At 43.4% G+C, this 12,130-nt stretch overlaps 1 protein-coding gene across 4 annotated transcripts in view; it reads left to right on the forward strand.

Annotated features, from left to right (window-relative positions):
• Nucleotides 1-2,650: 2,650 nt before the first annotated feature.
• Nucleotides 2,651-12,130, forward strand: part of tns2b (tensin 2b) — a 38,206-nt gene continuing 28,726 nt past the window's right edge. For all 4 annotated transcript variants that reach the window (XM_029113943.2, XM_029113945.2, XM_010894961.5 and 1 more), the window contains exons 1-3: nt 2,651-3,408; nt 11,445-11,553; nt 11,653-11,690. In XM_029113943.2, the coding sequence (XP_028969776.2) occupies nt 3,298-3,408; nt 11,445-11,553; nt 11,653-11,690 (258 nt within the window). In that variant the 5' untranslated portion in view covers nt 2,651-3,297. The remainder of the gene's footprint in view (nt 3,409-11,444; nt 11,554-11,652; nt 11,691-12,130) is intronic.

Consider the following 12,130-nt stretch of genomic DNA (forward strand, 5'->3'; position numbering starts at 1 on the left):
AGGTGGCTGCTTCTCAAAGGGGCTTCCTGTGTTGCGGCCGAGGTGGATGCTGTATTACGGGGATGTATTGGGGTGTGTTATGGACGCAGTATTACGGGGATGTATTGGGGTGTGTTATGGACGCAGTATTACGGGGATGTATTGGGGTGTGTTATGGACGCAGTATTACGGCGTAAGGGCTGATGGCGGTTTGCCCTTTCTGTCACCCGTTCTGGAGTGCATGACGTCGCTACAGAAAAGCTATGTTTCTTCTGATTTTCTGTCTGGTTGTAATGCCTGTATGGGTTTGCTGGGATTCTGTGCTCAGACAGGTTTTGGCTGATTTCTTTCCACAAAATGAAAACGAGGCTTGAAGGCCCCTGGAGGCTTATCTAAGCTTGATTGGAATGAAACCTTTTGCGAGACGAACCCTCCAGAAACCATAGGCTGTATCACTGGGGGAGAAATATGGAATTGTGCCATAAAGAATGGGTTAAGGTTTGCCTTTCAAAATATTTAATGGCGAAATTATACAAGGCTTTTCTTTATTGCAAAAGACTTGCATTCATCATTGAGCCATATTTGTAATAACGACTTTGCTAAACAAGTTGACATCGAGAGGTTTCCTCCCTTAACTTTCCATGTGACTCATCAAAGCTGTGAAGTTCATTGTGCATCACTTTTTTCTCCCAGTAGATCACTTTGCAGCCAACTGCAACAGTTACAGCCAAATGCGACCTACCCAGAAACTCCCCAAACTGAAACAAATCAGCATTATTATCCACATTCACAGTACAGCAGCTGTTTACATTTCTCAACACTCCCTGACTGAGACTAATAATATAAATTGAGAAGCCTTAAAGTTGAGCGCAAAATATTTTGTCCAGCTTTTAGTTATTTAGTCCTCATATGAAAATATCTACATTTGGAGAAAAAAATATTTTGGCTGCCTAAGAGGATAATGATTGCTATGAGATAAAATGTGCATGACAGTTCACATCTGAGGTCATTATATTGACAGTACATCAGAAATCCAGTCCTGGTCTCAGATCAAACTCAGTTTACAGCCCAATACTTAACCCTGCCAACATGTATGTGTGAAGTGTTGCATACAGCGTTAAAATGTTACAGCAAATCCCCTACAGGCATCTCTCACGAAGAAACGTTACTGGTTTTATTATAACTTTTTTCAGTTTACACACAAACCTTCAGAAATACAATTAAACGGGGTTCCAATATGGACACCAAAGCCTGTTAGGTTCTGTCTTGATGGAAATGTTATTCATAGCATTTTCCTTTCATTGTGTGACTGATTGCTGCGGTAGGCCTTTTCATTTCTTATCTGCTCAACATAATTGTATGCAATGTTACAATTTCCAGAGTTAGACTTGATGATATTTCAGGAAGTTCAGGACAACAAAAACCCTATTCCTCTCAAATTCTGTGCACAACCTTACAGCCTAGGTGTGGTCCTGAAAGTGGCTGTCACTCATCAACCCCCCCCCCCCCCCCCCAGTGGCAGGTGTGGAGGTCAGGATCCTGTGGGGGCCCTGTCCCCCTCGCCTGGGCCTGTCTCTGCGGGGACACGAGGGCCCCAGTCTCCTCGGCTGGAACTGCCATAAGCGTGTTGATGTTTTGCCTTGGGAATGCTGACCAGCAATAGGTTGCATGCCCGTACATCTATGGTTACTTGAAAGAGACAGAGAGTGTGTGTGTGTTAAATTCTGTCGTGTGTGTGTGTGTGTTAAATTCTGTCATGTGTGTGTGTGTGTGTTAAATTCTGTATGCAAAATGCTATATGTACAGTGTGTTGTTGGTCCATGTTAGCAGGGTGGCTCTGGTTATGCTATCAGTGTTTATTAGGCTTATTTGTTCCAGTGTCAGTAGCTTCTGTGTGTGTGTTCTCCCACCCTCTGCTCTCGGCTGTGTGTAACTCCTGATGGCTGACTGGAATACCAGCTGGCTCTCCAAGGAGGTCCTGATATCCATGTGTCTCTCACGGTGGGAGAGCCTCTCCAGTCTCTACTTTCACAGTCCACAGACTTTTTTTAAATTTATTTAGCATATTTTAGTGTCCTGTTTGTTTTTGTTTGCCCCCCCCCCCTTAGGATTGATTGACATGCCTTGTGTTGTGGGGGGTGGAGCTTACCTTTTGAATAGTTTGACTTCTCTTAATCCGATATGGGGACACTCACAGATTCACATTAATGCGGTCCCATTTTTAAGTATTCCAGTGGGATCTAACTTGGGGATTAGAACTTAGAACTAGAATTGTGTTACTGATGCGTTTATTTTTCACAAAACTTTGAAGTGTTGAAGTTGGACAGGGTGAGGGAAAGCATGTGACAAGGTGTGTGTGTGTGTGGTAATCCTTACCATGCTGAATTACAGGGTCCTGCAGGCCGGACATGGCTTTAAAGCCCATATCTATCCCATTGGCCATGACCAAGAGAGAGGAGAGAAATAACGGTTGGACAGACTCGCGGCACCCTTCATGTGCTCCTCATGCAGAGTTGCGTAGTCCGGGCCAGTTGACAGGGTGTCTGAGTAACCGACACCGTTTAACACCCCGGGGAAACGAGGGAGGGAAAGGGAGAGAGGTGGAAGAAAAGGGGATGGGCCTGACGTCAGCCTGGTCAAAACAGCTGCTCCCTCTCCCCTGTGGGGAGTGAGAGAGGAACAGGCATCCTTGGAGAGGGAGGGGGAGAGGAATGGAGCAAGAGTGGAGGGTCTATGTAGCAGGCTGACAGGAGAGGGGTGACTGCCAGAGAGACGTGTTGTAAGAGGAGAGGGAGAAGGAGAGGTTTTTTGGAAGCCAAAAGGGGAGAAAGAAGGCATCGAAGGAGGGTTGTGAGAGGAGTGAGAGTTTGTGCCAGTCGGGAGGTGAAGGAGAAGAGCTAGTGGGAGAACAGACTGAGAGGAGAGTGTTCAAATGGTGGAAGAGTGGAGGGTCTGTTTATTCCTCCTGACAGAAGAGGAATAAAAAGGAACACATGATGCAAGAAAGTGGAGATAGTGGACAGAGGAGTGAGAGAAGACAGGAGAGGTAGAGGACAGGAGGGTGAGAGGAGAGGGAGAGATTCAGGTGAGTCTCTAAACAGAGGGAGCACTGTCTGACGGGAGGGAACGGAAGAGGCGTCCTGTGGGGCCAAGGGAGGATCCTGCCAAAGAAACCAAGGAAGGACCCAGCTAGACTGTACATGAAAGGTAGAGGAGGAGAACAAGGGAGAAGGAGCATGTGGGTCTAGTAAAGGAGAGGAGTCCTGACTCACTGACTTGGGGGTAAAATCTGAAAGACAAGAAGACGGCATAGGATCCATGGGGTGCGTTCACAGTACCCATCGCCGCAGCGCAAAGAGACGCTCTCCAGAACCCCAGGGACCCCCGAAAATATTGCTTCACAATGTTGAAATCCTGCAGCTAGCTGAGGTAAGCGAGTTGCCCCGTTCACATGTCTGTAACTCTAAAACGTGGAACCGTTTTTGTGTCTTGGTACACCGCGGCCATTACAACCACAGGGTTGTGGGTTCAAATCCTGCTGTGGCTACCTATCCAAAGTACTTATGTGTGCATGGCTGCAAGTCGCTTATGTAATTGTCTGGTAAATAGCATATTAAATTATCATTGCTCCTCAAGAGACCGTTCGTGGTATTTAAATTGAATGTTACCAAACCGGGGTTCCAGCACCTGTGGGGGTACATGGTCTATCCAAAGGGGGTAGTTGAAGAATCATGAGCCAATAGGCTGTTGCCCGCGTTACTTCAAAGGTTACGTGGGCAAACAAAATGAAGTTCCTATTTACTTAAATGGAAAAAGGGTTGGAACCACTGCACTGACTGACATTGTGCAATCATAATGAATCTAGTTGTATGGTCAAACCAGATAAAACACTGGTCGTACAGTCAAACTAAATATACCACTGGTCGTACGGTCAAAGTAGATATTCCACTGGTCGTATGGTCAAACTAGATACACCACTGGTCACACTGGGTTGTTATATACATTTATTCTGCTCCAGCTCTTGAATTCTTAAAATAATAATGTTTGCCAAGACTCTGAATCCTTAAACCATTTATCATCTACTATGTAATTACTTTTCTTTCAATTTATTATTTTCGCATAATCTCACCTGGGAAGATTTACAGTTAGTGCATTCCTCTGGAGATGTATCATGATTAGGTCTGACAGCCACGTAACTCAGTCATGGAAAGTACAATTGTCCTCAATAAAGAAACAACAATGTCTGAATAAAGTGTATTGAACATGATTTACAGAGGGGCTTGTTGATGGATATTGTCTTGTGAGGCATAACAGACACACTCCATCGGATTTACCCTTTTATTTGTGGCCGTCCCTGGATTGGATGTTACCTGCAGTGAACAGTAATGTGGTATTTGCCGGACTGTTGCTGTCTGCACTGTTATAGTATTTTTTCCCTAGCACAGCTCCTGTCAATCTCCGTAAGCACCGACCAAAGAGAAGGTGCTGTCTTGTTGAATCTAAACGTTTTAGCGCTGGGAAATTAACATAACCTACACCTGTCGGGCTTGTTAAGACCGACGTTCTACATGGCTGACACCTCATTGGATACGATCTCTGTTTGGCAGGTCTCCACGTGGGCAATCGAATCCCAGAATCCCACGGCACGGGGTTTCATACCGAAGTATGCAAACCAAGTTACTTTGTCGTCTGGTCCCTGGGCAATGCATCAGTGTATAGCTGTTGGCAGTTTCAGACTCAGTCAACCTGTAGCATGAAAGAGGGGAATTTAAGGTGCAGGGGACGGTAGGGCGCCGTTTGCAGGGTGTCTCTTTCATGCTAGCTCTCCGAGCGGCGTGTGTGTAGTCAAGGGTTTTCAAGTGTCCGCGGCATTTGTCATACGTCTTGTCGCTACTCCCATTTAGGCCGCTGTCAAAATTAGTGATATACTGGGAAGGATGACATTCAGCTGGAATGTGATGCCGAGGAATGTCAGTCACCAGGTCGACCGAAGCGTGCTAATCGTGCTCCCCAGGGGTCAAAGTTAAAGAGGAAGTGGTGTCCGTTACTCCCCTATGCGACGCTCAAATAGTGCTGTATTTAGGAGCGGCCACATTACGACTTGGCTCCAGTGGGTCTAAAGTAGTCTGCTCCCAAAAAGAAAATTGCATGAACGGTACCTCTTCACGGACAGGGAAGGAATGACAGTGACACATTTGGTCTATGAAATTATTTATAGGCTAATTGAATAATATCATTTCTATGATTTCTGGGAGCTCTTTATAAATGTTTGTTTGGGAAAGCAGTGTAATGTATAGTCATGGGACTTACAGTTGTGTCCGTTCACACAGCTATGTGCTCTTAAATGTTACCACAATACTTGTATTAATACCTGGCTGATGTTCTAGAGCCCGTATATTGAAATGTCAGCCTTGAGGCCACTAATATTGCTTTTGAATATGACCCTCCTATGCTCCAGGATTTAGTTTGACCTGGTGGGCACAAGGTGGCTAAATCCATTCTCTCAGTAGAGATGATCATATTTGTAAGAGACACACACTACCTGTTCTGATTTTCCTGGCTCTTTCAGAGGTGGGTCTTCTTGCAATGGAGAATGGGGGATATAAATTCCTAGATGTCATAGGAGCGTACTTCGTTCTCCACCTGTTCCCACCCCTTCATGGCGTGTGTGTACGCCCGTGCACTACCCAAAGCCGGGACACCTACTTCATGTAGTCAGCAACAGGCAGTCAAAGGGATGTGTAGCTTCGGTGGTGTATTTGGAGACGTCCATGTGACGGTGTAGTGGGTGTGGCCTTGGTGGTGTTTTTGGAGGCGTCCATGTGACGGTGTAGTGGGTGTGGCCTTGGTGGTGTTTTTGGAGGCGTCCATGTGACGGTGTAGTGGGTGTGGCCTTGGTGTTTTTGGAGGCGTCCGTGACGGTGTAGTGGGTGTGGCCTTGGTGTTTTTGGAGGCGTCCGTGACGGTGTAGTGGGTGTGGCCTTGGTGTTTTTGGAGGCGTCTGTGCCATTGTAGTGGGTGTGGCCTTGCTGGTGGTGTTTTTGGAGGCGTCTGTGACATTGTGGTGGGTGTGGCTTTGGTGGGGTTTTTGGAGGCGTCTGTGACGATGTACTGGGTGTGGCTTTGGTGGGGTTTTTGGAGGCGTCTGTGACATTATAGTCGGTGTAGCTTTGGTTGTTTTTTTTGGTGGCGTCTGTGACATTGTAGTGGGTGTGGCCTTGGTGGTGTTTTTGGAGGCGTCCATGTAACGGTGTAGTGGGTGTGGCCTTGGTGGTGTTTTTGGAGGCGTCCATGTGACGGTGTAGTGGGTGTGGCCTTGGTGGTGTTTTTGGAGGCGTCCATGTAACAGTGTAGTGGGTGTGGCCTTGGTGGTGTTTTTGGAGGCGTCCATGTGACGGTGTAGTGGGTGTGGCCTTGGTGGTGTTTTTGGAGGCGTCCACGTGACGGTGTAGTGGGTGTGGCCTTGGTGGTGTTTTTGGAGGCGTCCACGTGACGGTGTAGTGGGATGGCTTCCCCCAATACAAACGTGTGACATAATGGTTTTGTTTCTTCTTGTCACTCCATGTTAATGTTTGCTCATCTTTTCAACTTAGCATAAAGGCCACCCTGCCTTTTCCTTTCTATTCAGACAGTATATTGTGTCGTTGTCCAGGTCTGGTTGATTTGACAGTAGTGTGCAGTTTCAGAAAGTGCTTGTCCATTCTACGAGGTCATTGCACATTTTAAGAAAAGTATTTTTAGGTAAACCAACTGAATATGGTGCGTGTTTGTATACTGTGTACCAACGTATTATATCAGAATAAATAACAGGTCGACTGGGACCACTTGTTGGGCAGTTTGCACGACCGCACAATGCATAACAGAACTAAAGTATGTGTAGAAGGAGCATGGGGGTTGAGGCCGACCAGGAGGCTGCTAAGTGTTCACACACCAGAACACTACATCATACAGAAGTGAATGTGGAAATCATCTATATAATGAATCCCTGGCACTGGCTGTTCTTCTGCCATCTCCATATTAGAGGCTGAGTGCTTTGGGTCTGGACTGATGGAGATGCCTGGGGAATGAGCTAACCTTTGGCTGCAACAGAACAAAAGGGGTGGGGTGCTCAAATCCCAAAATTTAACAAACAGCCTTACAAGTCTATCTGGACGACTGGGATACACTGGAGGCATTTGTTCATCGACACCGCTCCCTAAGGATTTCTGTCTTTTGTAAATCTTAAGATGTTTCTCTTTCCCTCACAGTCGTGTGGTACTTTTAGTGCATTCCCTTCCATTGGGCTAACAGAACAAAGCACATTTTGAAGGTAATTTTGAGATTCGACTATAGAATGGAGTGAGTCAGAAGAAGTGTTTACTCTATTGCTTGGGACAGAAATGTTCAGTGAAAGAACGAAAATAGGAATGTTCTGGCTTCTCTGCTTGAAAAATGACGACAGTTGTTGTGCCTCTTTTTTCCTACCATTAGGCGCTGCTATTGAAATAGTTGCCTTCAAGAAGAGAGGCTGAGCTTTCTTTATCCTACACAGTGAAATCACGGAGCTGGCTAAGGATCGCCCTTTGTGCGTCAAATGCAACATCAATGGCCTGAGTTTGGCATAACTGGTTTTGTCCCCTTATGGTTGAGCAGTAACAAGAGATTGATTGAACTTTCTAAGGTCACTCGTCTCACTGTGTTTGACTTAGGGACGGTTGCAAGGACCAAAAAAAAAAAAAACGGTTAGGGTTATCTCCATTAAACTTGTTTTGTTTTTTATTCCAGGACTAGGGTTAATCTGTCTGCATAACCAGCCCTTAGTCGCAACATTTTATGCACAGGCCCATCTCCTGACATGGACCACATTTACCTAGGATGTATTTACCACTGTTGTGACTCACTGAAAGATGCCTGATATGCTCCATTATTGGAAAAATGTGGATGAACACTTTTCGTCCAGAACGGAGAATGCTGTGTGGTACAAATCTGACACTGCTCAATACTCACCATCTAAGTGAAGTATGATGGTGGCAGCATCATGCTGTGGGGATGCTTCTCATCAACAGGAACTGGACATTGTGTTAAAATTGAAGAATGGATACAAGACAGTTGGAAAGTAATTTAGCTTTCAACAGGACAATGATCCCAAGTACAAGACCAATTAAAGCAACAGTGGAGTGGCTGAAAAAGAAAATGTTGAATGTCATTCAGTCACCCAGTCAAAGTACTGATCTCTTTGAAATAAGCAGTCCACAGCTTTACCACAAGTTATTGTGTAAGACTTAAATACAGAAACAAGTTCAGTTTTACATTTTTCTTGTAAATATGAACCAACATGTATCCTCACAATAATTGATTTTGAGTATGTGTTTTGACATAAAATATCTAAGAGATTGCAATTTCAATTTACACTCTGTAATTCAGTAGTATGATAGATTTGGTCAGGGCCTTTTACATACCAAGGATTTACACACAGAATATAATAAGCATCAAGATTGGTCAAGATATAAACAGTTTCTCACAAAGTTCCCTCACATTTTTGTAAATATTTGATTCTATCTTTTCATGTGACATCACTGAAGAAATGACTCTTTGCTACAATGTAAAGTAGTGAGTGTACAGCTTGTATAACAGTGTACATTTGCTGTCCCCTCAAAATAACTCAACACACAGCCATTAATGTCTAAACCACTGGCAACAAAAGTGAGTACACCCCTAAGTGAAAATGTCCAAATTGGGCCCAATTAGCCATTGTCCCTCCCCAGTGTCATGTGACTTGTTAGTGTTACAAGGTCCCAGGTGTGAATGGGGAGCAGGTGTGTTAAATTTGGTGTTATCACTCTCACACTCCCTCATAGTGGTCACTGGAAGTTCAACATGGCACCTCATGGCAAAGAAAAAATGTGAGGAGTGTACTCACCTTTGTTAGATACTGTACATACACACATCATAAATGCTATTTATTTTAGTATCCCCTAGGTGGTGCTATAGTGTAATTTTCCTCACATTAGCCAGTGCTTCTGTGAGTGTTAAGGGACAAGCACATGGCAGAATCCAGTGGGTATAATTAATCATCTTTATATTTTCACTGGATGAATGTGGTGATTTTATTCACATGTAGATGTATCTGAACCAATAAAATAACAATTAGAGCCATTGGCTTTGTATGGTGTGGTCAATGGATTTTGGAATTAATACAATATCGTAGGTTAATACAAAATCTGAAAAGTAGAGCAGAGCATCATAATGTTTTTACATTGATGTTTAATAGGCGTCAATAACAGAAATAATATGCACAGGTTTTAAGAGGACCAAATTCTGAGATTGGAAGAAATGTCTAGTGTTATATTTATCAATGCATATTTATTTCATCAACATATATAATTCATAACATCCCCAGCGAAAGTCTCCACAATTCTTGCCGTCTTCCTGTTTTACTGTATTCAAAAGATATCAAATAATAAATTATTTCACATTTGCAACTTTATAAATTATCCAATATTTTCCAAATTCCTAGGTAAAATAGAATGAACATCAGAGTTTATTGCTGGGTAGAAGGAGCTGTGACAAGCCATTACTGTAGCCAACTTTCGCAACTCGCAACATTTGGTTTAATTTTGTTTTGAACATTTCAGTTCCTGCTATTGATAAGCGTACCCTTAATAGGTTGCTGCCACCACAAAGAAAACGCTAAATGATCATCATTCATATTCTACATTACTTGCCCGCGGGGTTGTGTAGGTAACTTTTTTAATGTAATCAGTTACCTGTCCACATGTGTTATCAGTAACGTAATCTGATTACTTTTATTCATATTAGATACTAAGGGGCATTTGAAGACAAATATAAAAATAACCCGTTGAACACCTTTTGCGCGGTCAATTAATGTTGAGAGTTTACATGGCTTGCGTTTTCCATTTATTAAAAAAATTAATCGGCTAAATTCCCCTTAGAACACTGTAGTATGGGTACAGAATTACATTCATCTCAAGCTGGTATTCTAGAAGGCTGCACTAGAATGGAACGTGAGGGAGGGAGAGACCGATTCCGAGGGTTGATGAGTTGAGTGAGGGAAAGATGGTGTTTGTGACCTCACAGTGACAGATTCGTTGATCCATCTGTATATTCTGCTGCTGTGTTTAGTCCATTCCAAGTTAGTGGCGCTATTGTAAACAAGCAAAGTGACCAGGAATTGCACAGTCTGAATGCATATCAGTAAATCAATTTTCACACTGTCCTCTGGCTATCTAAAAATCAATTGGATGCCCACTTTGCTATTGAACGAGCTATTTTAACATTCATGCTATTCAACATCCTTCCATTACAAACAGGCCAGGGGCATCATCAGTACTCTACATAAACTCTTAAAGGCCCAGTTTAGTAAAGTGTTTTTCATGTTTTATACATTTTTTTTCCTTAAATCTATAAAAAGATAATCACACTTGTATTCGCAAGGTTACTTGCATTCTGAATGTAATATGTGAGTCACAAGTTGCCTAAATAAGTCATACTGTAATGATTTTAAAACCAACTACACAAATAACAGTTGTATCTTGTAGACAGGTGTGTCCACATCCCCGCAGTGTATTTGCCTGTATTTGTGGATGATCCACATGTATTCCACTCAGTGGTCCTGTAGGTCTTGATCTTGGTTATTGAAAAAGCACTCAAGGAGCAGCCATGGACTAGAACTCATTAATTCAAAGGATAGCTTTCAGACCTAATGCTCCTTCAACAAACCAAGCCCTTCTCTCTCTAGGTCGGTTCTCCTTCTCTCTGTACATCAGTTTTCCTCTCTCTCCCGTGTCTGTGCTCATCTGAGCTCTGTGGTTGTCAAACTTGTAAATAAACAATATATATATATATAAACAATATATATATATATATATATATATATATATAAACAATATATATATATATATATATATATATATATATATATATATATATATATATATATATATATATATATATATATATATATATATATATATATATATATATATATATATATATATTATATAAAAAAAAAAAATCTGTTTTTGGGTGGGGGTGTGGGGGCTTTAGCCTCTGGGGCCTGTTGCTACAGGACCCTCTGTCTACCTTTCTCCTGAAAGTTACCAAACCAGGTCCCATACAGGCAGCTGTTCAAACATAACCCCTCCTGTTCTCTCTCTCTCTCTCTCTCTCTCTCCCCCCTTTCCTCTCCCCATTTTCGGTCCCTCTCCAGTCTATATCCCTCCCCTCAGCGTAGGCAATACGGAATGTTGGAATTTGGCATGTAAAAAACGCTCACCTCCACAAGCGAGGGCACTAATGGACAAGCCACGGTGCACCATCCCACGTTGTGTTTTTTATGAGCGGACGTCTCTCGTGGATGCCGGTGATGACCCCGCTGACCTCTGTCCAACACGTGACACACAGGCGTTTTGACACGCCAGGCGTCTTCTGTGTGTCATACTGAGTGGGTTTGTGTTTGATTGCAGCTTGGTCGAGAGGCTGGGTCCCATGTCTTCGCAGAGAAGAGCTTCAGGGATAAACCGCCCTGTGAAGTGTGTGGACAAAGCATTTACATCCCCGGGTCCTTCTGCAGGGGTGAGTTGGCGCGCGTGCGCACATGAACATGAACAAGAACAAGGCATCACAAGCGAACACTTCAATTATTCACTGCCATTATTGTCTTTTCTTTTACAGAGTGCAAAACAGCTGTACACACGAAATGCAAAGCCATGGTGAGTCGTGAGATATCCCGAGAGCGGGCGTCCATGCCTTGAACTACTCTTGAGGGGGTGGCTTTGAGTTTGGTGTTAGTGGTCCTATTTGGGTTGCCACCTTCCATTAAAAAAAATTAAGAATTAGAAAGACAATTAGAAAGTCTAGAAGTATTTTTGTTTTATTTTTGTGGACCAGTAACAGCAGTAAACAGCTTTCTCTCTTCCTCGCTGTGTGTGTGTTAGCTCTTTTTCCATGTGTACTTCTTGTATCCCTGCAGCGCTGAGTACCTGTTTGTCTTTCAAAACACTGCAGTAAACAACCGTGACAGTAGCCTGGGCACCTGCACAGACAGTATTTGGCACAGAAAAGAGACGCTGGCGCAGAACTCACCCTACAATAAATTTGCTGGCCTTACTATTTCCTTTTATTGTGTTTGGAAATGTATGAAAATATGGGA

Source organism: Esox lucius, chromosome 17 (assembly GCF_011004845.1).
Source record: "Esox lucius isolate fEsoLuc1 chromosome 17, fEsoLuc1.pri, whole genome shotgun sequence".
NCBI classification, from domain to species: Eukaryota; Metazoa; Chordata; class Actinopteri; order Esociformes; family Esocidae; genus Esox; species Esox lucius.